The sequence below is a fragment of the Balaenoptera acutorostrata genome, chromosome 13 (assembly GCF_949987535.1).
Source record: "Balaenoptera acutorostrata chromosome 13, mBalAcu1.1, whole genome shotgun sequence".
NCBI classification, from domain to species: Eukaryota; Metazoa; Chordata; class Mammalia; order Artiodactyla; family Balaenopteridae; genus Balaenoptera; species Balaenoptera acutorostrata.
Window position 1 is genome coordinate 60,608,253 of NC_080076.1, and position 24,857 is coordinate 60,633,109.

At 40.8% G+C, this 24,857-nt stretch overlaps 1 protein-coding gene across 8 annotated transcripts in view; it reads left to right on the forward strand.

Moving 5' to 3' along the window:
• The first annotated feature begins 3,507 nt into the window (after positions 1–3,507).
• The window catches only part of ARHGAP28 (Rho GTPase activating protein 28), a 163,976-nt gene continuing 142,626 nt past the window's right edge, over positions 3,508–24,857 (forward strand). For 5 of the 8 annotated variants that reach the window (XM_007196178.2, XM_057527217.1, XM_007196181.2 and 2 more), the window contains exon 1: positions 3,508–3,784. In XM_007196178.2, the coding sequence (XP_007196240.2) occupies positions 3,609–3,784 (176 nt within the window). In that variant the 5' untranslated portion in view covers positions 3,508–3,608. Of the gene's footprint in view, positions 3,785–21,051; positions 21,140–23,768; positions 24,045–24,857 lie in introns of those variants that run through there. The other 3 variants (XM_057527221.1, XM_057527219.1, XM_057527218.1) reach the window with 3 other exon arrangements.

Here is a 24,857-nt window from a genome sequence, read left to right on the forward strand (position 1 = left end):
GGCCAGATGGAGGTAGAATTACGGGAATCCAGAGAGAGCAGCATGGGAGAAGGCTGCAGTTAGGAGCTCTGGCCTTGGGTAGAAGGAACCAGCTGGCAGCAAAATAGAGAAGAAGCCTGGGAAATAAATACCCAACCTGGTTTTTCCCTCTCCCTCTAGATCTTCTGGTGGAGCCTCTCTTTGATCGCACCCTATCTGAAGCCAGAGGCAAGAGAGCTCACAGATGCAGACCATAAAGTGAGCCACTGGCACCAAGCAGGGGCATGAGGGTGGCAAGTGGATCTGAAGGGCAAAAGGTGAATATCTTGTACAGTGTATTCTATAAAATCTAATACATGCTCTCTACCGCATTTATGAAACTTGAAAACTCAAGAATGCTTAAAGAGTTGTCGTTTATTAAGTCAACAGCATATATCCACACTCAAAAAATATTAATACATACATGTGAAACTTTGTTTTAGTTTGCAGTGCCATAGAGAATTATTATAAATGAATCATTTATAATAATTCCTTGGCTACCCTGAAGATTGCAACCATCACACTCAAGAGGGCTATCTCCTTCACTGATTCATTCATTGATTCATATCTTCACTCAACAAGATTCCTTACTGAGTGCCAACTCTGCAAAACATGGGCTCTGGGATGTAAAGATAAAAATGTGACACTAGCACTTCCAATAGCTTACAACTTAGGAAAAGACACTAATTTGTTGGAAAATAGTAATACAATCCTGGGTTAGCACAGTTTCATCTCAAACCTACCTTGCTGCTGTGGGCTCCATTCTGAGATTTTGTGGCCACATCTGGGCTTGGTGGGAAACACCACTCTGCCCTGTTAGCCCCGCGTGATGAGTGCACAGGAGCCAGGCGTGAGCTCAGCGCACACAGGGCTCTGGCTGACTGTGCTTTCACTGCAGGGCAGGGTGGGGTGGTCCCCACTGCAGGAGCGAGAGCAGTTTCCTCTGGAGGGCAGAAGGAGGGGTTCCTTTGAGTTTGGAACACCTGAGAAGACTTCGTGGGGGTAGGTAGGAGGTTTTGAGGATTTCCAGACAGGAAAGGACAGGGAAGACCTTCAAAGGCAAAGGTAAGAATGCAGGACAGGCTGGTGGAAGTGGGCCACGGGGACTTGGGAGTAAAAAAGTAGTAGGTGACCAAAACAGATTAATGAGAACCTATTCTAAGGAACTTGGACTTAAGTTTGTAGCAAGTGGGTTACAACTGAGGGTTTTTGAAAAGGGAAGGTCCTATGTTTTAGGAAAATCACTTTCCCAGCACTTTGAACATGGGGGAGGGTTGAAGAGGAAGGTGATTGAAGGTAACCTGTGTCCAGGGAAGCTCACTGTCACCCAGGAAAGAGACGGTGACGCGAGAACAAGGACAGTAGTGGTGGGAATAGAATTGAAAGAATGAGAAAGAAATGACAGATGTGATCACTGTTTGGAGCGAGGAGCCAAAGTGACTCCAGGGTGTCTAAAATATGAATACTCAAGAGAAAGCGGAGAGCCCCTGCAGCTGGCATGAGGGAGAGCTCTGCAATGTTGGACATGAGTTATGGAAAAAATATTTTCAAGGAAGTATCCTGCAGGTATTTAAAATTGTGAGTCTGTAGTTCAGAAACAAACAAACAGAAAATGCCAAGGAGAAATTCCATGCCCAGAAAATGTTCCACTACTATAATTCCTTACGGTGATTCCAAAATTCAAAAAGCTGTAAAATTACACACTTTTAAAAGTTTAGTGTCGAAACTTATTTGGTGACAAACCTGACCTTCATAAATGTAAGGGTATTAACAGAGTTTATTTATCCCACTTAAGGTCCATTTATTTGCTGAAGGAATAATATATTTGAATACAGGGTTCTGTCCCAAATCACACTGGACAGGAGGTGTTCTATATTAAATGGTGTATGCACCAAATTACCTTTTAAAAGTGAAAAATATTTATAAATTCTAAAACATATCCCATTCCAAGGTTTTAGAGGAGGCATTCTGGACATGTATCAATACTTATACTATTTCTTTATTTCATATTTTAAGAAAGCATTCTCTTAGTTTCAATGTATTTGGCATTAAACACAGTCGGCAAACAGATGCCTCTTTGTAGCTGAAATTTTTGGAGAATGAAGCATTCTTTGTGCCCCATCCATACACTGATGCTTCCCAAGTTTGTTTATTCAGAAAATTGAGATAATACTACTACCTACCTTACAGAGTTGTTTAAAGAGCTAATGTATAGGATCCAACACACAACGAGTAAGTATTTTAGTAAATGTTACTCATTATTATCCCACCCTTTTAGTCAACATTTTCTAAAAAGCATTTTGGATGAAATCTTTTTTTTTTTTTTTTTTTTTGCTTTCCCAGTCTCTGAAAGTGCAGTGAAAACAAATGTCTCCTTTCTTGATGAATGTGAAGGAAGCAGCAGAGGGAATCAACATTTCTTGAGAGCTAGCATGTACTTGATGCTTTTGACCCCACGAGAAGAATATTATTCTCCCCGTTTCACAGGTACAGAAACAGATTCTGAGATGTTAAGTAGCAGGATCCAGGTCACCCCTCAGTAAGGGGTGAACTCAGTTCTCCTTCGAGTCCCTTGCTCCCAGCGGAGCGTAAGAGGCAGAAGGTAGAATGCCTTGTCAGGGTGGGCCTCTGTGTAGCATTCTACGGCTTCTCTTTTTCATTGGCTAAAAGACTGTTCTTTCCATCTGTGCTGTTAGTCTGATGGAGGTAAAGACGTACTTCAGACCCCAGATTTCTGACTATGCCCCCTTTTATCCGCCTCCCTGCCAGACCCCAGACCCTCCCTCAGTAAAGCCCTCTAGGAATAACAGGCTCTCTTCCCAGAGCGATCAAGTCTAATTTTCAGGCCAGCTGAAAGCAGGATGTGAATCTGAGCGGCATGAGGAGGACGAAAGGGATGTGGGAGTGAGGTAAGAGCCTGATGGTTGCGGCACCGAGGGTGAGGGAGGGAAGTGTTCTGCTCGTCGGAAGAGGGCATTACCTGCCCGCAAGGAAATCACGTTGACTGGAACTGGACTAAGTAAACAGCAACGTGACCCGGTTCTTCAGTTTCTGCTGTGGAGGCTTTCAATGAGACAGCGTCGCCTCTTCTTCCTTTCCTCGCCAGCCCGCGCACGTTGGAGCCGGTCCCCGTGCTTCTCAGCCGGGGCTCCCCAGGCGCCCTTTCTTTCTCTGACTTCGGGCTGCCCAGCAGGAAATGTTCCTAGCCACGGGACAAGCCTCCCGTTTGAAGGGGTGGGGCTGGGGGGTTGAGAAAAGGAACAGGAAAAGAAACAAAGCAAGCAAAACTTTACTAGAGCAGCCAGCCCGAGCCCCTAAGCATCGCGGCGGGTTTCCAGTTTCCTAGACGCAGGGATCCCACACCCCACTTCCCCGGTCCCCGGCCGCCTGCACCCCGACGCCCCGCCTCGCCCTCCCCGCCCCACCCCAGGGGGTTGGTGGGCGTGTATTTGAATCCGGGCTAATCGGCGGCCGGCGGGCGGGGCGGCCTGCCAGCGCCCCTGACAGCCCAGCGGCGGGAGGAGCCCCTCTGCCCTGGGAGCCGGACGGGCCGCGCCTCCCCGCCGGTGACCGGTCCGGTGCGCTGGCCCATGCTGGTCCCCGCCTTTGTTCTCGGGCCGGAGCGGAGACATGCGCGGCTGACGATGGAAGTAGAGGACTCGGGCGGCGTGGTGCTGACCGCCTACCACTCGTACGCGCGCCCCCAGCCGCCCAGCTCAGAGCCGCGCTGCGCGCCCCGGGCCGCCGCCAGCCACCCAGGCAGCAGGTACCCCACCGCGCCGAAGGGGCAGAGGTCTCCTGGGCTGGGGGATGGGGGGGGGGGGTTCGTATGCAGCTGGGTTTTCCGCCGGAGCGTAGGACCACCATCGCTTGATTGTTGTTTCAAGTTTTGGTGGACTGGTTGAGTGAGCTTCCCGTTCTTTGTATTTGTCCTTGATGGGAAGTCTCAGCCGGCAACGGCTAAAGACGATGGCTAGGAGAGGTTAGCAGCGGAGTTGAATTCTTGGTACAACTTGCTGATAATAGGCATATGCCTGATGTCTGCCAAATTCACCTATTGAACTATTGGAGAATTTTAAAAAATAATTTAAAATGAAACACAGGCGGAAAATGAAAAAAAAAGTAAAATATATTATCTTAAATCCTCAAACACTATCGAGAATTTATTTAGTAACTGCATTTCACAGGAGCTAAAGTGCAGCTGGAGAGTCTCCAAAAAGGAAATCTCAGTAGACTTTTAAAAACAATTTTATTTCTAGATTTAAAAAAACATTCCAACTGTATAAATACATTGGTGTCACTATTATTGCTAATGTTGATTCTGTCTATAAATGCAATTATAATTTTTCTTTGGATCAAAAGAGGTTTGAAGGCTTCTCACTATGTGCATTTTAGATTTAATATCTATGTTAATTAATTAATGTTAATCAGTCTATCAGTGTTCATCTATTTGATGCAAGATCAAGGCCAATGAGACTTCTATTAACTAAACGAAAATGTTAGACCCTTAGGAAGTTTCCTTCTGTGGACAAAAATATTACACTAAGTGAGATGATTTGATATCTGACACATATTTAGGAGAAGTATTATTTGTTTAAATGTGACTATCTGCAATGGATCCACTGACGAATGGTTTTCTTTACGAGTGGGGAGATTTGAGTAGTGTGCCTTTCTGCACGTTTATTTTCAGTAATTTTTTTCTCATACTTTTATCTTTAGTTATGTGATAAAGATTACTTGTTTCCTAATTTAATTGACTTGCAAGGCTTTCAACAGATTGTGACTTTATTTCAAGAAATATCCTCTTGGCTAGCATCCATGCGAAGAGCAAACTGCATTGGCATGAGATCTGTGTTGGGCTTGGCTAACAAAGAAAATATTGTTTCTTCCAAAAAGAGCAGCATGAGTGAAATCTAATTTTTATATAAAGACAATGAGAAAATAACATTTTTCTTCCAGTTTTAAGAGCTGTGCACATTATTTTAAAGGCTACTTGAAAGAGCCAGATTGTGCCATTTGGGCAATCCGAAATTACATCCCTTTCCATAGCAAACTGGAGAAGTTCCATTAACTCAGCATGTGGTCTCGTGGAATAGTAATATACGAGAGCGAAAGAGTTGCCTATCATAGTTAGTGTTTTGCCGTACGGTTGCCAATTAGATTTATGTTGCTCCAAGTTTTCATTGTTGTTGACTGCCCTGTACCCTCTGTATGGGAGCCTTCGTGCTACTCACCCTCTGATGCAGGAGATAGACAACCCCCGCCCCCTACAACTAAATTGTGAGAGAAGAGCTTAATTCCTTGGTTCTCAGTAACAGCGATCAAAAAGAGGTTCCTGTATTTACAGGGAGTCAGAGGACACTATCAATCATGCGCCTGGTAACAGAAGTAATCAGGCCTGAGTTATTAACCTTTGACTCACTAACTACTGATCAATACTCCCTTTCAAGCCAAGGAGCAAGATTGTATTGTTCCACTTATGAAGAGAGCACTCTCTCTTTCAAGAATACCCTTTCCTTTAAACTGCTTACATATGTGTAATGGATTTGTGGAGTAGTGACTAGTATGGCACTAGGAAGCATGGGCTATTGTATCTGACTTTCTAAGTGTCATCTTTCTTTAGCTCTGGGTAGCATAGTTTCATTTCAAAGCAAGCCATCTCCTTATTTTCCAAGCCTATACTTCATCTAACTTTATGTGCTTTTGATTTTTTTTTTTTGGCCTATTTTTTCCTCCAAAATATAGTCTCTCTCTCTCTCTTTACTATTCTCTTTTCTTCACTATTGTATCCCAAGTGCCCAGAGTAGTGTCTGGCCACTGTAGTAGCTCAGTAAATTAATGAATTCTTACCAAATGGCCAAGATAAAATGGAAGGATTTTTAACAGTATGTCAACCTACTTGTGCCTACTATGTGCCAGAAACACAGTAGGCATTAGTGATACAAAGAGAAATGAGATGAAGAGCCTGCCTTGAGAATGTAGCCCTTGACCTTTCAGACCAATAGGATTTTTAGAAAAAAGCTTGAAATAAGGGGCAACATTTCAAAATCAAGAGGCTTCAGATATAAATCTGGACGTCAGCTTCCCATTAAAAACAGACAAGCAGGGCTTCCCTGGTGGCACAGTGGTTGGGAATCTGCCTGCCAATGCAGGGAACAGGGGTTCAAGCCCTGGTCTGGGAAGATCCCACATGCCGTGGAGAAACTAGGCCCGTGAGCCACAACTACTGAGCCTGCACGTCTGGAGCCTGTGCTCCGCAACAAGAGAGGCCGCAATAGTGAGAGGCCCGCGCACCGCGATGAGGAGTGGCCCCCACTCGCCGCAACTAGAGAAAGCCCTCGCACAGAAACGAAGACCCAACACAGCCAAAAATAAATAAATAAACAAACAAACAAACCAAAAAAACCCCCAAAGGATCCAGCAACTGAGGCTTCCATGGGCTCCATTACACACCTGTCCCTGTTACTCTTCAACACTGAAGCTGGGTGTCCATTGTAATTTCTTTTGGGGCCTGCCCATTTTATTTTATTAAAGTGAGTAGCCAGTGTAAAGTGTACTTGCCAGTTACTCAGGCTCGGGGTCAGACTGCCAGACGCTGTTCATCACCTACACCGTTTCCTACTATGTGACCTTGGGCAGCCTGCTTCAGCTGCTTAGACTAGCATCCGACACCAAGGAAGCGCCTGATAATTGTTAGCTGCATTATTACTGTTACCGCTTTTAATCACAGCTGTTGACGTAAAGAGGAGTAGAACATTTTTGGTACCTATCCCCCAAACTTACTCATGCAGGGAAGAGACTCAGGAGTACTAAGCATTTGTTGCGAGGAGGGAAAGCAATTCCTTATTTCACAAACATTCTATATTTACATTCTGTTGTAAGGATAAAAGAGAACGAAGGATTACAAATTCTCAGTTCTGTTGAAACAAATGGTTGGAATTATCTTTAGAATCATGTGATTTTTAGAGAAGCTAAGCTCCTAGACCCTTATTCAGAATCGAGAGTGAAAATGTTAACATGTGTTCAAAATGATTTCACTTACAAAATGAAAGGTAGCTGAAGATGAAGCTAGATATCTTGTTTTTCAAAGATTTCCTAAGTTATATACAAATAACATATACAACATTTTTTAGTGAAGGTATAGTATAAAATGGCTATGAGTATTTCTGATGTTTATCTCAATATACCATAAACTTCCTGAAAGAGGACAAAAATAGAGGAGGAAAAGAGCCAACTGTTCCTGAAAAACAAATATAGAAGCTCCCCAAGGTTATCCTAGGAATTCTAATTCTATAGCAATGTTAAAACTTTTGTCAAGGGCATATTGTTTCCTAATAGCATAACTGTTCATTATAATGGGAATGATTTGATTAAAATGGAATTAGTGGTGAATAGAAAGTAAATATTTTGTTTGTGGAAAAGACTAGAGTTGGCAACTTCTCCCCTCCTTTAAAAAATGTTTGGAACCATGGTCTCTATATTCTGCAGTCAGCAGAGGTGGGACTGAGCCATACATGCCCTTGAACTCCAACCCTGTATGGCCTTCCCTCTCCAGTAAGTGGGTTTCTTTTTTTTAACCTTGGCAGTGTGCAGAGAGAGGTAACACCCCCCATTCCTCTGCACCAGAGCTCAGTATTTCTACCCTGTAAGCAGGGGTCTTGCTGGGGCTGGGGGAGCCAGAAATGGCAATAAAAGTTTGTTGACCCGGGCTAAAAAAAAAATCCAGGAATGTACCACATATTTAGTGGTACATTCCTGGATTGAAATTAATTAATTAGAAAGACATTTATTTCAAGGTGCCAACTCTTGTTCAGTTAAGCATTAATGTAGGTCTGTGTGAGCTTACAAACATATACACAGGTACACCAAATTCTGGGGCATAGTAGGTACACTTTTCTAGAGGATTCAGAAAGAGTAATGGAAATAGGATTCTTAGGAGAGAATGAGGTATTTATAGGTCATTCTTTATGTGAAAGCTGAAACCAGAGTTGGTGGCTCTGGTTTCTTTTTACAGTGGGGTCCCTGCTGATTGTAGGTGCCTCCGTATGTAGAGCTGTTGGAAAACATCTGGCACATTTCCTTTGATCGTGTCATTTGGCTTAACATTTGGCCAGTTGCTCTGTCCATTTTTAACCTGCTCAGCTCTCCCTGATCATTAATCCTTAATGTATCCGAAAAAATTCAGGGAACTTAGAGTGTTGTAGAATCATTTTCATGTGGATGAAGATGATAACTTTCCCTTAACTTTTTATTTTGATGTAATTTTAGACTTCCGAAAATTTGCAGAAGTGGTGCAGTAAGTTCCCGTGTAACCTTCTCCAGCTTCCCTAATCTTCCCTAAGATTAATATCTTGCAGAACTGTGCTCTATTATCAAAACCAAAAAATTAACACTGCTACAGTACTATTAACTAAACTATAGACTTTATTCTGATTTCACCAGTTTTTCCATTAGAATTGGAATTTTTCTGTTGTAGAATTGAATCCGGGATCCCACATTGGATTTAGTCATGACTCCCAAACCTCCTACAATCCATGACAGTCTGTTGTCTTTTCTGACTTGGCACTTTTGGAGTACCAGTTGGTTGTTTTGTAGGAAGTCCCTCAATTTGGATGGGTCTTATGTCTTCTCATGACTGGATTGAAGTTATGTGTTTTGGGTGAGAAATCCACAGAATGATGTCAGGCCTTTCTCAGTGCATGATTTGGGGGGTTCACGATGTCGCTGTCTCGTTAATGTTGATGTTAGCTCTGAACACCTGGTTAAGGTGTTGTCTGCCAGGTTTCCCTATGTAATTAATAAATATCTTGGGAGAGATACGTTTTGACTGTGTTAACATCCTGTTTCTCCTCAAACTTTCCTCCTCTGATTTTCACGTCCATCTACGGATCTTGCCAGTAACATTTATTACAGTGATGTTCTAATAGTGATTTTCAGTTTTTCTCAGTCCTCCTACGTTTGACTTATTTTACATACTATAAAATCCACATTCAGTATTCTCTCTGATTTTATTATTTGTGCTTTTTTGCCTTTAAAAAGTCAACCAAATGTAATCTAACCTGATTTTTTTCACAGTTTTGCCACAAAGTACAATAAAATGGCTTAGTTTTATCTGATCTGAGTTCATGAAACCTATAAATTCCCTAATTTTCAAAATCCATGATTTTTTGAAAGCAAAATTTTATTACAGGCTTAATAGAAAAAATAATCAGAAAGTTGCTAAATTAAATGCTGTGTTCAGAGAGGGTGGTTATTAGGTCCCACTTTGCCTGGCACTTGTTACTGAGGCTGTCCTTCTGTTTTCTTGGCACTATGCTTGCATCTGATGGGAAACCTTTTCCCCTTACCAGTGTTCCAGAGATGTTACTTGAACATTTGCAAATGTATCGTAATTAAAGCAAACATTCTAATTTGCATATAATCAAAATTTCTTCTTATTCCATCCTTAAACCAAACTATTTCACTTTTGAAGTCATATCCATTCTCTGTTTTCTCAATCTGTGGTCTCTAGATATCGGTTCTAGCAAAGATTAGAAGTAGAATGTTATATAGAAAAGCAAATGAAGGGAGTAAAATGTTCCTCAGAAGAAAATATTGGAAACAAAGTTTATCCACTTAAACAGTAGACTTCATTTTGTTTTTAAGCCTCTTTGGATGAATATATGAAGTCAAATCTATCTTTAGTGCAAAAAAGAACCTTTTCTAAACGACTATCATCATGAAGTCAGTAGGAATTACAGTGCTGTAGTATAGGCACTGAGTGAGATGTTGATGTCTTGCTTGCTTTAAAAGTAAATAGCCTGAGAGTGGCATGGACATATATACACTACCAAACGTAAAATAGCTAGCTAGTGGGAAGCAGCCGCATAGCACAGGGAGATCAGCTCGGTGCTTTGTGACCACCTAGGGGGGTGGGATAGGGAGGGTGGGAGGGAGGGAGACGCAAGAGGGAGGAGATAGGGGGATATATGTATATGTATAGCTGATTCACTTTGTTATACAGCAGAAACTAACACACCACTGTAAAGCAATTATACTCCAATAAAGATGTTAAAAAAAAAAGTAAATAGCCTATATTGGTGTATTGTTTTATTGATTATATAATTTAAATATTATTTATTATTGTTGTTGTTTTCCTTCTTTTCAGGCAGACCTTAAAGCCTTTAGCAGTACTTTTGTTCTTTCTAATATTCTATTTTTAACATGCTTTGTAATTTACTTTTGACTAGATAATCAAGCTTGTTGGAACTGTGTAAAGAGAATGCTGCTCAAAGAACTAAAATGTATAATCTAACAAAAGATTTTGATAGCATTTATTTCAGTTTCCTTGAGAATTTTTTGGTTTGCTTGTTTGCTTTCAGTTTCTTGCTATGTTCTGGTTACTTGAGTTAGTGAGTTTTGTATAATGTGTTGTTCTTTATAATGGGGAATTTCATGTATCCATTTCTTTGTGATTATTAGAGGATGTGCATCAAAATATTAATGTTGTGTCCAAAAGTGCCTAAAGTGGGAACTAAAGAAAGTAGTAGATTGTTTTACTATATATCATCTTCCTAAATATGTGTGGTTTATGACACATTCTTTGAGTATCAAATGTGTTACATCATTCTTCAGTAAATGAATATTATAGGTAAAACTATCCATTTGACGGGCATTAAGTGCCAAGTAATTCCAAGTGTGGGAGGACGTATGCTAATATCAAGTTGAGAACCAGCTGTGGTGTCTCATGTTACTCTTAAAAACTAATTAAACCTATGCATTCCATTTCTGATCCCTTCGATGAATAGATGATGACTGCACACAAACATACAATACCAAAGACAGGAAGGAGAAGGAGAGACTGGAAACCAAAGGCAGAATAGTATGTAGTAGTTTTAAATTGTGAAACACTTGAGATATATTTGTACTATTTTAATAATTCTAAGTTGTGGTGCTGATTATCTTTTACGTATAAGAGATAAATCTTTATTCCTATGTTAAATTTTGTGGTCAGCCACAAAATTTGCTTTTGTACATCTGTAATATATAGGGACAAGAATTCCTTTGAAGTTTCCTGTTCAGTATTGATTTATGAAAATCAATTTAGAAAACACTGGACAGTGCCTTTGGCTTTATACAAAGGCCCATCAATGGATTTATATTTTTATAGAGCTGTAGAGAAACCTGACAGGTGTTTAGAAAACTAAAATGACATTATAACTGATAATATGATATTTGATCTCTTTCCTCCCCACTTTTCCCTACCTTCATTACCATACTGAAAAATTCACGTAGTAGCCAAAGTTAACAGGTCAGTGGTTGGGACTAAACCCATATTTAAGTGGCCGCGCTGTAAAGCGAAACACAACAGGATAAATGTAGCTAAAGAAGTAAGGACTAGACCTCCTTTCTGAAGACTTCCTTCACAATAGTAGCCAGAAGGGTTTTTACCTACCATAACAATAATGATCCGTTGGTAATTCATCACGCACAGTCCTGTAGTGTCAATTCTTTAAAAAAAAAAAAAAAAAGTGCCAGGTTTTATTGATACCTTACTGAGCCTGACATGCACTATCTCATTTAATCCTCACCGCAATCCAGTGACATGGGAGGAAACTGAGGCACAGAGAAATAGCCCAAGATCACACAGCAAGATAATGACAGCCCTTCTAAAACTGGTGCTTTTAACCCATTATTTAAATCTTGAAACATTATTTAGTATATTGTGGATTTAGTGTTTTTCTGCCACAATTTGGTTATAGGTTTATTGAGAGCAGGGACAGTATTATCATATCCCTGCTTAGCAACCAGCAATACTAACTTTCACATAGTAGATATTATACTCAGTTTTGATTTAGTCTTTCCTTTTGCAGTCATGTCTATTCTGTGTTAATGGAATGAGCATGGAGCAAGTTAAATATGAATGGATATAAATAGTTTTTTTGAGAAATTTTGTTGCCATGTGAAGGAAGTAAAATAATAGGATTTTTTAAAATTTAAAAGCTATATACTTGCCCATCTTGCAGTCTTATTTAGGTAACTGTATTTTAAAATAGACAAAATGTGCTACAGAAGTCATTCAACTTGACCAGGAAAGTGAGATCCAAACAATGAGTTATAGGAAATCTTCCTAGGGCTCTTTTTTAGGCAGAAGGAGGGGAGGGCAACTTTTAATCCTCGAACCCTTAGGTTCATGTTCTTAGAATTTTTCATGTTAGTTTTATTAACCGTTTTCTTTAACTACTAAGATAGATTTCTATGGTTAAAAACTTATTTTTCACTTTGTTCCTTCCATGTGACTTATAACAGTTCTTAATGCAGGGTTGAGAAGCAATGCTCCATGAGAATTAATGGGGTTTTCCTCTCCTGTCTCCTAATATTCAATCAAGTTTTCACCTTATCTTGATTTTGAAGCCAACCAAGGGACAAGCAGGTCCTGAACCATGCCTTTGTGAAGACCAGTTCTGTTCAAAATGGTGCTCAGAAACTTAGGATAAGTTAAGATATGTTGTGCAATCCAGTCCGGACCCCGAGCCATCCCTGGTCTCCCATCAGCCTGAGCGCAGCCCCTATCCCTCAGTGACCTTGGAGCCATGGATAATGCTGAACCTAAATTGGGCTTCAAGGATTTCTGTTTAGGAAACAAACCCAGGGCCCATTGTAGTCTGGACTTGAATCTTCTGGAGAGGTCAGCATCAGAGTGGCCTCCAGGCACTTGTGTTCATTTTCTGAGGTATTCATTTTGATCAACTTTGTTTTTTAGAACACTGGAACTACAGAGGCTGGACAGTCATTTTAGTTATACCTAAACAGTTTGGTCTGGGCTTCTCTGCCAACTGCCATGTCTTTAGAAGTCTTCTCTAACTATTTTTAACCAGCCAACTTGTTCAGAGTGTATTACTAATAGGAACTAAACATCATGAAAGACCAGTAATGAGTGAGGACTAATCTCTGTGGTACAGCTGGGAAGCTAAGTATGGAAAAGTGTCTTGTCGAAAACCTCACAAGGAATAACCAACTTGTTGAGCCAGGCTCTGAATTTGTTCTGCTGACCCCTCGTCCCCTGCTTGCATTACCACGGCACCTACTCCGGCCCACAGCACGGACCAATGTGCTCTGGGAGCAGTCAGGCCACCAGCAAGGAAAACACGGAGGAGGGGAAAACTGGCTCGCAGATGGGAGAACATTAAAGGTCTAGGACTGGAGAAAAGGTGGTGACCGTTAATGAGAACGACATTTCCTTAGCTTCCTTTCAAACACTATTACAACTCCCCTTGCACGTTATCTCACCAAATGTAACTTGGAGAGTCTCGAAAACACTTGCTGCGACTTTTCATTGGCATCTTGAAGAAAAACATTTGCTGACCTCAATAGAGTAAGCAATTAAATGGGAAAAGAGCTGACTGTAAGTTTCCGTAGATTCTGTTTTGAAAAAACAGAGGATGCCTGGCCCCTGTGATTTTTAACATACCACAACTTAACTTCTCTCCTCCTCATTTACAAAGCTCAGTGATTACAAGGTCGACTTGGCAACTGTTTTTGTAAAATCAAAATTGTGCTTAGTTGCAGAAGGCTCCACTCCAGAGGACTCCCACCTCTTCAGTTGCTGGAAGCATGTAATTGGAAAAAGCAGGCCCTGCTCTTCTTGTTTAAAGCTGTGTCATCCTTTGTGGGGCAGTGAGTCAACACCAGCTAAAACAACATGAGTCATTGCTTAGAAGAAGCCCAAGTGAAGCTGATTTCAATTATACTTATCCTAAACAAACATGATACTTCTCTTATCCAGACTCTTAAAAAAGTTCTTATTGTGGGAGTTAAAAAAATTAGCACCAATTCTCTTTAGTATCCATGGAAGTACTTTGCACTCAGAGGACTTTTTAATGGGTCTTAAGGAGGAACTCTCTTCAGTTAATCAAATTTTACACTGACTTATTCTCTCTTCTGTCTCTTCCACTCCCCAACCCCACCCTGCTCATACCCGATTCAGATCATTACTATTTTAATCTGGTTTCAGAGCTATTGGATTAAAATCCATAAAATCAAAATTGTGATCTTGTAACTGTTTGCTCCTTCTGTTCCAGGATCCCCCAGTGTCTTTTTTTCTCTGGAGTATAACAGGTGGCTTTAAGGCGCACCGTGACTATTTGGAAGGCTCATGCCCTTGTCCAAGTAAAGACGATGAGAGCCTAGACTAGGGTCGTTCGAATATGGATGGAAGGGAGTAATGGAGTCTTTGGGAAGACAAGCAATGAAGTTGGTATGATTTGGTAATTAAATGCATACTGGGGACCAGGAAAAAAGTCTTGAGTTTTTGTTTTAGAGTGTTATTAACTGAAATTGAGAATTCTGGTGGATGAGCAGATTGGGGGTGGGAGAAGTTTAGCCTGTGAAATTTTGAGCTCAGTGTATATACCCAGCTGATAGCTGGCTATACAAGTTGGAAGCTTGGAGATCAAGGCCAAGACTTCTAAGCTATTTATTCATGGGAATCTTCAGCATTTGAGAGGTAGTGAAAACTGGGACTGGATGAGATCTGGCAGGAGAGAATAGAGAATAGAGTCTCTATAGAGACAGCAGGGGAGCACAGATGGAAACCCGAGGAGCAGTGCCAGTTAGGGAAAGGCAGAGCTTTGGGAGCCTCTGATGGAGACCAGAATGGAGCATTCTGGAAGCCAAGGCATTAGGTTCAGAATGAGTGGACAACCATAGCAAGATAGCTAAGTGACCAATAAGGTCAAGACTAAAAATTGTCCACCGGATTTGTAGTGTGGATAACAGTGAAGATCTTTGCGAGCGTGTGTTTAATGGAAGTGAGAGGTGGAAGCCTGTCTGCTGCAGGTTGAAGAGTGAGTGTGAGGTAAGGAAATAGAGGCATCAAGTGGAACCTGTTGTAGGAGCTTAGCTTATGGGAAGGTGAAGAGACCGAAGGGGGGAGCTTTTAAAACTTAGCAAAAAGAGCTGAAAATTGGCTGAACGTCAAGAAGGAAACCTAGCATTTCTAGAATGCAAGATTTAAACACATTTAGTCTCCTATTTATAATCCTTTGATAACATTTTTGCATTTAGGATGAATCTTTATCACTAGCCCCACAGTAGTGTTTAAGCACTTCTGGAACAGGAGCATTGTCTGTTTTCTTCATTGCTGAATCCTTCACTACCTTCCCCCCGCCCCGCCCCCTCCCCCCCCCCCCCCCCATTAAAGGGCCTGGCACTCAGCAGTCTTAACAAATTGTTGCTGAGTAAACACAGTGGGGGCTGATTTGTGGAAATGTGGCCTCTCCTCGGGTTGAGAAGCATCACTTCCTTTGTGAGGTCTTCCCTGACTGCTTCCTCCTCAAGCCACGTTGGTCACTTCCACCTTTGTGCCTCCTCTACCTCTACTTTCTTCTAGTATTGCACTTACCCACTACTTACGGTAGTACTTACATAGCTGACCTCTCTAAAGACAAGGAGTTTGTTGATGCCCTGGACCATGTCTTATTCATCTCCGTGTCCCTGGCCTAATTCAGTGACAGGTACATATATGCTTTTTGAGTAAATTAACAATTAATTCATTAAATAATGGTGAAGATAATATTCCTTTTAAATGTATGATGATAGTTTCATAATTTGCTATTATTTTTGGCCCTAGAAGTATTAGAAACCTTGGATTGGTGTTGTGTTGGAGAATATACTGTTCTGACCTTGCATACTACCTGCTTTCCCAGAATCTGCTAAATTAGCCTTTAGTCATAGGATAACATGAACTCTTGGTAATATGCTATGAAGTAAAGAATAATTAATAAAAATCAAAACTGGCAACAATTGTAAATGAACATGCCATGACACATAAAACTGAGAGCAGTATGGATAATTAATAGAAGGTAAATATACCCTCCATTGTTTTAAAGATTAAATTTTGCTCAAGGGTCATTTTACTCATTAAAAGAAGAAAAACTTGAACTCCTGATTTTTACAATAAAAGTGAAATTGAACAGCCATCTATTGAGCCTCTGTATGCCATACACTCTGTCAGGTTCTGGGGCTGCAAAAATGGTTTAATAGTCCTTCAGTGAGAATAGATGGACTGTTAATAGGCATTTCAGCTGCATCTGAAGTGCAGCTCCTTGAGGGTAGGAAGGAAGTCTCTCTCTCTCTCTCTCTCTGTCTCCCCAGCATTAGCCCACTGGCCCAGAGCAGACACTCAGTATTTGAATGGTTGAAAGAATGATTGAGGAAAAACTCATGAGGTGCTCTGGGAAAGCAGAGAAGGTGTAACTAACACTCGGGGCTCAAATGGATGTGGGTGAGAAAGGGGTCAAGGGAAACATCTGGGAGGAGTCATAACTAGATTAAGCCTTAAAGAATGAGCATGAGTTAGTAGGAAGAATGAGAGTGGGAAGAGTTTTTGGCAGAAGAACCAGTCTGAGGAAAAGGGACAGCGATTGTAGCCACAGTTGCTGGTGTCCTGAGGCCACGTGATATGAGACCAGCCAGCGAGGGGAGAGACCACTTACTGTGCATTTTGGGTAAAACGATGAAGGTCAGACTGAACTCGGTTACATGCCCAGTTTCTTCATTAGAATAATGAAGGGCTTCCATGAGCTGACCTCTAGATCCCTTCTAACCCGTAAATTCTCTTTTTCTCAATTGTTAAGTTGGAAATGAAGGTAATTAGATAATTCTAGACTTTTAACCAAAACACGGGTTCAGACCTGTACTAATTTTGTAATAACACTTTTCCCCTTCTCATTTAACTCTGCCTATTTAAATGATCTCTTGGGTACTTATGCTGTCTGTGCAGTAAGCATGTATTGTTGCCTAATTTAGTACCTTTGATTAACTCTTAAGTAGAGTTTGGTTCATTTCAAACAAGCTACCAAAGTCAGATTAATGTATCAGTAAGGTATTCGTCTTTCAGCTTTTCTTTGAAAAATATAGCCTGTCCAATAAGCAGAACTGATTTTTATTTCTCAGATGATTGTAGACTGGTAGCCCAGTTGATAGGAATGCTAGATACTGTTGAAGAATGCCATGGCACTTCATTATTTTTTGTTCAGATTTAAAAGAGCATTTATTAATAACTTAATTTTTTGAAAGATACATTTTTATTAATATCATATGTGCGGGCTTCCCTGGTGGCGCAGTGGTTGAGAATCTGCCTGCTAATGCAGGGGACACGGGTTCGAGCCCTGGTCTGGGAAGATCCCACATGCCACGGAGCAGCTGGGCCCGTGAGCCACAATTGCTGAGCCTGCGCGTCTGGAGCCTGTGCCCCGTGACGGGAGGGGCCGCGATAGAGAAAGGCCCGCGCACCGCGATGAAGAGCGGTCCCCGCACCGCGATGAAGAGTGGCCCCCGCTTGCCGCAACTGGAGAAAGCCCTCGCACGAACCGAAGACCCAACACAGCCAAAAATAAATAAATAAATAAATAAATAAATAAGAAAATCCTTAAAAAAAAAAAAAATATCATATGTGCTAGATTTAATGCTTCTATTTGGCACAATATTAGAATAAATGTAATGCAAATTAAGTGAAGCAGAGACTTCCAAGAAACATGTGAGCGTGTTGTTGTATATCTTCTCTGTGTTTTTTAATAGTCCAGCAACACATACACACAATTTAAGGAGACAAATCTGTTTCAACTATTTCCTCATTTTCTGCTTTTGAGTTTTTGTGAAAGAGTAGGTCCCCAAACTGAGATATCCGATGACATATTGCAAGAATGTACCTGTGAGGGAAATGGACGCAGAGGCCAAGAGCCACCTCCCCTTCCCCTCACCCTCTTAACCATTCCTATGGGGGGAAATTTTTATAATGACAATGATCCTAAAGATCTTCAAGATTTCTGAAGACATATCCCCAAACAAAAAAGCCTTTATTTAGTGATAATAGTCACTTAATAAATTTTAAAGTTGAGATATACTTAATATAGAGTAAAATGCACAGTTAAGGATTCAGCTAGTTGATTTTTAACCCATGTAACTGCCATCCAAAATAAGATATAGAACATTTCCATCACTCTGAAAATGTCCTTCATGCCTCTTTTACTTCCTGCCAGTTTCTGACTTCTATCACCATACCTTAGTATTGCCTATTCTTGGAAGTCATATAAACAGAACATTACAGTATATATTGTTTTGTGTCTGCCTTCCTTTCCTCAGAGTAATGGCTTTTGAGATTCAAACATATCATTTCATCAGAGCCTGAAAGTGGGAAAAATGTATGTAGACCCTTTGGTGGTTTCATTTTATTGTCGTACCTGATTGTCATCCAGCTGTCCCATAGGCATCGGCTGTTACATAAAAGAGGGGCTAGGTGAGGGAGCAGGTTTAGATGAAAACCCATCACAATATCAAAACCTAGAGACTCAATCTCTCCGTGGTGGACCCAAGCAAAATTGGGAAGTAAGCAAATTTATCTTTGGTGCCTGCTCAATTTGCTTTGGCTTGCCTGGGCCCTTCCATTTTCCTTTGCTGTCTCAGATAGGGATCATTTGATTACTACTAGGGGACTATCTGCTTAACACTTGAGGCATTTTGCCTTTCCAAAGCATATATACATTTTGTAACTTCTAATGGTGAAATTCCAGGTCTCATTCAAGGAAGAGAGGCAAGATCTTTCGGTAGGAAGTCACAATCCTCAATGCACATTTTGTAGAACTGAGATTGGCTGTGTTTTCCTGCAAAAGACCAGTATTTTGGGCTTTGCTGGCCATACAGTCTCTGTTGTAACTCCACCATCATTAGCATGAAAGCAGCAGTTGATAAACCAATAGACATGACTGTACTATAATAAAACTTTATTTACAAAAATGGGCAGTGGGCTGGATGTGGCCTGTGGGCCCTAGAACTCAGTCCCCTAATGTAGACAGCTTCCTGGTCTGCCTACTCATGAAACTTGTAAGCCTATAATAGCAAGATACAGAGAATTTATTCTCAAGAATACATAAAGCTGAAAGGAACTGGGGGTTGTATTAGTAACAACCTCTCACCTTTCAGCGAGGACACTGAGTCTCAGAGTAGTGACTTTTCAAGGTCACAAGGAGTCAGTGGAAGAAGAGCCCAGACTATTCAGAACCCCCAGGTCTTTAGCTAGTGTTCTCTGCCCTGTCAGTTTGTGATGGATATGAGTCACATTACCTCAAATATACTATCAGACTGACATTTGGGGAAACTGTCTTAGCTCACATATTTTAAAGGAATGAAAGGTTGAGAGAGAGAGAGAAAAAAAATTAGGAATTCAGTGGTAGTATTCCGGAAACCAAACCAAGGGTTGGCTAAGAAAGAATGAGGGTTATACATTTAGCAAACAGGTTAATTGATTTAAAAAACCAGTATATTGAACACTTTGTCCAAATAATTGTTCTAACATTGTGTGTGAAAAATATAAAAATTAAACTGAGAAAATAGAGACCTCTAGATTCTCTGTCATTCAGTTCATTCATCCATTTATTCTTTCTTTTAATTTCTTTCTTAGCACGTATCTTCTGAGTATCTTCCCTGAGGGCACTGTGAAGGATCACAGCTAAACAGGATGGAGTTTCCGTGCTTGAGGGGCTGTTAAGGGATCCCGAGACCATTGGGAACCATGTCTTATTTAGCTTTATGCCTCTGGAGAGAACACAGGCTTTGCTTCCTAGAGGAGTGGTGTTTTAGTTGGGCACGTGGACATACTGGGTGATGTGGGTATCCTAGTGTATGGGTAGGGTGTGGGGCAAAGAGAGTGTATACAAGGGGGCTCAATTCAGCTTGGATGTACTGAGAAATTGGTGAGGGAAGTAGTGGTAACGTCTATACAAATATTTGCAAGATTTTATTTGTGGGATGGGATTGGCTCAATGAGTGAATTGTCAAAGAGATATTAATTGTCACAGCCAAACCAATGAAAATAATGAGAGTACTTCACCTTGGGAGGGTGTCTTCAACTCTTTGTACATTTCTTTCAAAATTAATGAGAATTCGTTTTGAAAGAATCAGACTGAAGCATAAACATAATTCTTTTAGAACTTTATTACCCACCCCCCTACTCTACTCCCCCAGTCAAATAACCAATACAAAGTAGCTTATATCTTGGGAGTAGGTGGCTTAATGATAATCGCAAACATATGCTGGAATGCTAGTGGTTCAGCCAAAGTCCCATCTTCAGACTTCACATTTAGCATAGCTTTTATTCCCATTAACTTGGCTTGCAGTTGGGTGACACAGCTGGGTATTGTGGATGACAGAATTTTCCTAGTGTTGTGCCCCAGAGGGATACAGGGCAGATGGGGGAGAAGACTAACTCAACACTAATGAAACCCTGACCCCCACATGCATTTTGGTAATTCCATGAAGGCAGGAATGTTACTAATAACAGAGAAGATTTTGTAGGTCATCTCAAACTTGGTCAGCTGCAGTTAAGCCTGTGGCTGCTGGTGTTTGGAATGCACCTCTATTTGTTTTTGGAAAGTGGTGAAGGAGATTCAGTTACAGGTTTTCCATCTTCCTGAAATTATGCTACTCCTAGAATAGAATTCTCCACATACCCGAGTGTGATTGGACCTCAAATTTAGCACGTATTCAATTAAACAAACCATTTACTGTATCAATACCTACTTTGGGGAACTATTTTACATCCAGAATATCTTTTTTCCTGGTGTTAGGGTGAATTTATTTAAAGCCAAATTACAAAATGTATTGTCAGAATTATCTGATGAACTATTGAAGCAAGGTAACTTTTCACAGACAGCATGTGTAGCAAATACTATCTTTTAATTTGGTATTCATTGCTCAAAGATACACAAATGAAGGCAAAAAGTGATGTATTTTATGTTTCCTTGATATTTCTAGCTTGTGCACCTGAGTTGTATTTTTACATACCGAAATAAGAAGAGTTACTTTTTATCATGTAGTTCTTAGTTTTTTCAAGTCATAGAATGCTTCAAGAATCTAATAAAAGCCTTAGACCATTATGAAAAGTACACATATGTATGCTGTACAAGTTTGCATGCATTTTCAGGTGATTTGTGGACCGCAGGTTAAGAAGATATTGGTCAAATTATTTAAAATTTCCTCTCTTTTTTTTCTATCCAGGATATCTTTACATTTACAGTTATCAGGACCATTTCATATACCTGGAGAGTATACTTATAGTATTCAGAGTGTTTCCCCAGGACTTGAGGTGAGCTTTGAACGACTGCTGGACAAATTCAATATAAAAACAGATAGAATGCCTGCTGTCCTGTGTGTCTCCCCACAGTCAGGACACTTCCGGGTGGCATTGCTGTGATGGCCAGCGTCTGGGCTTGGGCATTTCTGGCTGATATGAGAAAGCCAATGGGGCAGAAGCTGGGGGTGCCTTGGGCTTATGAGATAATACCTGTATGAATGGGATGTTTCTGTTCTCAGAAGTGAAAAATGTTGGCAGTCAACATTTAACGAGATCAGGGCACAAGAAGGTACTGAGTTTTAGCCATTCTCGAAGAAGGTGTAGAGGAAACAGAAGCCTTTCAGTATTTCACACATGAGGGGTGGGAAATTGTATAATTGTTTTCTAATAGGAAGACAAGGTAAGTTAATCCCCTCTCTTTTTTTTTTTTACCCTCATACCCCCAGTCCAAGTTCGGTGTCCTGAATGGGAGTTTGCTTGGTGTTTCTAGTGCTTTCCTTGGATCCCTGTGCAGGTGTGTGATCGGCACATGAGACCACCAGTCCCTAGTCTTGTGTGCCAAGACAGAGAAGAAAGTGTTTGCTTTTGTAAATGAAGCATTTCTGCGATTGGAGTTAAAGCTTCTAGTACATCTCTGACCAATATAATCATAACATGAGGAAAAAAAAGTTTGAGCTGAAAGTTAATCAGAGCAAACAACTGATCTGGTCTGTTTGCACATTATCTATTCAGTAGCCATACCACACTGAAAATAGATTCAAGAAAGGTGAGCTGAAGTCATGAGTTGCAAATTTGTAGCATATCTTTATAGGAAAGTTAAAAAGGTAGCAGCCAAACAAATACTGCTCTTGCCTACAAACATTCCCTGGCAGCATTGTCCAACCGATTTCTGGACTGGACAGATATTTCTCCTTATACAGGGTTTTGTATCCTGCCTTGATTACATATAGCCTGTTCATCAAGCAGTTTATAGCATATTTGAGGTCCCAAGAGCCCTTTCTGCACATCCTCCTTCCCTTGCTGGGAGAGCCTTCTCCCCAGTCTTCACCTGGTTAAGTCCTGTCGTCCCTGGGGATTGGACCACAGCTTCTGTTGTCTAGAAAACCTGCCCTGATACCTTTTCCTCTTCTCTTGCAGTCTGTATGCAGTTTCTCTCCTTTGTGCTCCCAGTGAACCCTGGGCCTGCTGCTGCCCTCAGGTTATCATTCTTGATGGTAACGCTGATGTGACTTCTCGGTAGCCGCCTCCTGTGCTCCACTGCTCGCAGCCCCCTAAGAGCGGGAGCCGCGGCGTGTCCTTACGGTCTCCGTGTCCAGCCACGTGCCCCGTAAATGTCTGTGAAATGGAGGGAAGGGGGCCATGTATGATTTTTTTTTCCAAAAACTAGAAAACAAACTAATCGACTCTGGTTAAAATTTATTGTAGAAGACAGTTTCTTACAATAAGAAAGAGAAAATGAAACACTGAAGAAACACAGGGAAATGCTAATCAGGGTCAGGTTCCACATGGTCAGTTGCTTATGCTTTCACTTTGTCAGATTTTCTCTCTTGTAAAGAAAAAAAATCCCTGGCAGGTAACAGAAAAGGGAAATGCTTTTGTTTTTCAGACTGTAAAACTAGAGTGTCCATGACCTCATTTGAGACAGTCGTTCTCGGGGATAATGTGTCTCCTGTTAAAATGCAGCATCTAATTTAGGACTCGGTAGCTAGGGATGATTCAGAGGATATTAGAGGATATAATTTTAAAGACTGGAAAATAATGGCCAGGAGGAATATACATAGAAATTGAGATTGTTGGGACTGGGGCGTAGAAAGGCAAAATGAGCCGTGCCAGCTGGGTCAACAAGAAGCCTCAAACCGGTGGGCACACACATACTTTACTGGGGTGTCTGAATTATCTGCTGGTTCTCTACTGGGGTGTCGCATCTGGAGATGGCACTGCCAGGCCCAGTAAGAGCAGCGGCAGCAGCTTCATAGATCACAGAATACAACAGTGCTGTCTCTGTGATGGTGTAAACCATGGTATTTGCTATGTAATTTTCCTCTCTGATTTTAGTTTGGTTTCCTTTCCTTGAAATTCTCTAGGGTTATGAAGTTAATTGGCAATTGCTAAGACAAGAAACCAATTTTTCTATTATAAGAAGTAGCAAAGTCCCTCTCATTTTGAAGACATGCCTACAAATCTTTTTTAAAAATTCCAGGTGTCTGGGAAGTCCAGCTTCATAAAGTAGTATTTAATTAGAAAGGAAGGAGAGCTACATTTGTAGAACAGACCAATTTGATTATACTTTAACTATAAAATAGATTAATTTTCGGGGTGGTCACTCTCATTACATGCATTTAATTGACGTTAAATTGTATTAAGAATTTAATTTTAGCTCCCTTTACGAATCCTCCAGTGCCCATTCACCCTTGGTAGACTAATAAGATTTCTACTCAGACATGCTTTTATTAATCCTCATTTCTACTCTGGGAGGAAAACATGAGTGGAGCCAAATGGAATTCTTTCCCCTACTGAATTTAACAACCACAGTTTCTGGAACTGTTGCAAAAGAGTATGAACATTATCATAACTTATTGGGTCCTCAGACCCAAATTCAAACAATGAAGCAAAACAGACCTCCTTATCTATTCTGATTGTATCACTGGCATCACAAGTAAACCAAGGACTAGAGCTTAACTTTCAAATTTGAGCTTTTGTTTGATCCTGTCTCTAACTCCGTCTCTCACAGTCTTTTCTGTCTACATCCGAGACCATTTGTGTCTTCAGTTAACACAGACCTCGTGCGGCGTAGCATAGGTTCCAGGCTCGACAAAACCAGTTGCTGAATTCACTCCAGCCTCTGTACAACGAGAACCATGTCTAAACAGAAGGGACTCTGTGAGCTGGGCTCTGGCTGCTTCTCATCTGGTGCAAGGTCAGTTCTTAGCTGGAATTGCCGTGTGGTGATTGCCTTGTGATACACAGGCTCTGCCTCCTCAGCTAAAGAGCACAGACAGGTGACAATGAGGTCACTTGTTCCTCTCCGCACTTCTTTATCATCTCGGTCACAATTCAGGAATGCAGAGAGTAGTCTCCTAAGAAATGCCTCAGTATCATCCCACCAAGGTATGCGTTTATTTTTCCCTCTTTATATGCTCATAATCATTCTATGTGATTTTATCTTTGACTCACTGATTGAGGATGATTTTTTTCTGTTGTTGCTATAAACACTATACATGGGAGTGTGATGAAGTAAAAATAGAGCCTCAAGCCTCTCAATAAATCAGTACCTTTTGTGTCTTACAGAAGTATCACTTAGTCAAGTGATTCTGAATCTAGGCTATAATTTGGGAGGGCACAGTGAAATAAGAGCCTTGGGATACCTAGGTGCCAGTGTGAAATGGTACCTGAGGGCTGATTTTGTAGTGTTTTTTTTGTTTTGTTTTTTTTTTTTTAAGGAAAGTGTCCTTGAAAGAGACTATTAAATAAGACTATTAAATATTTCTGCTTACTTTCAGTACAATATTGCAATTGTAAAAGGTTAAAGTAAAAAAAAAATAATTTGACGTGAGAGCCACTGCTTGTGTCTAATTAAAAATAAATCTTCCAATTAGCCTTTCAAAGATTTTTTTAGACATTCCTATTCTCTCTAATGTAAAGGGACAGTAAGAACAAGTATCGTGTTTTCAGTAAGACCAAACTGAAATCAACTATATTTTTTTCTTCTCTGTCCCCTCTCTGTATTTGT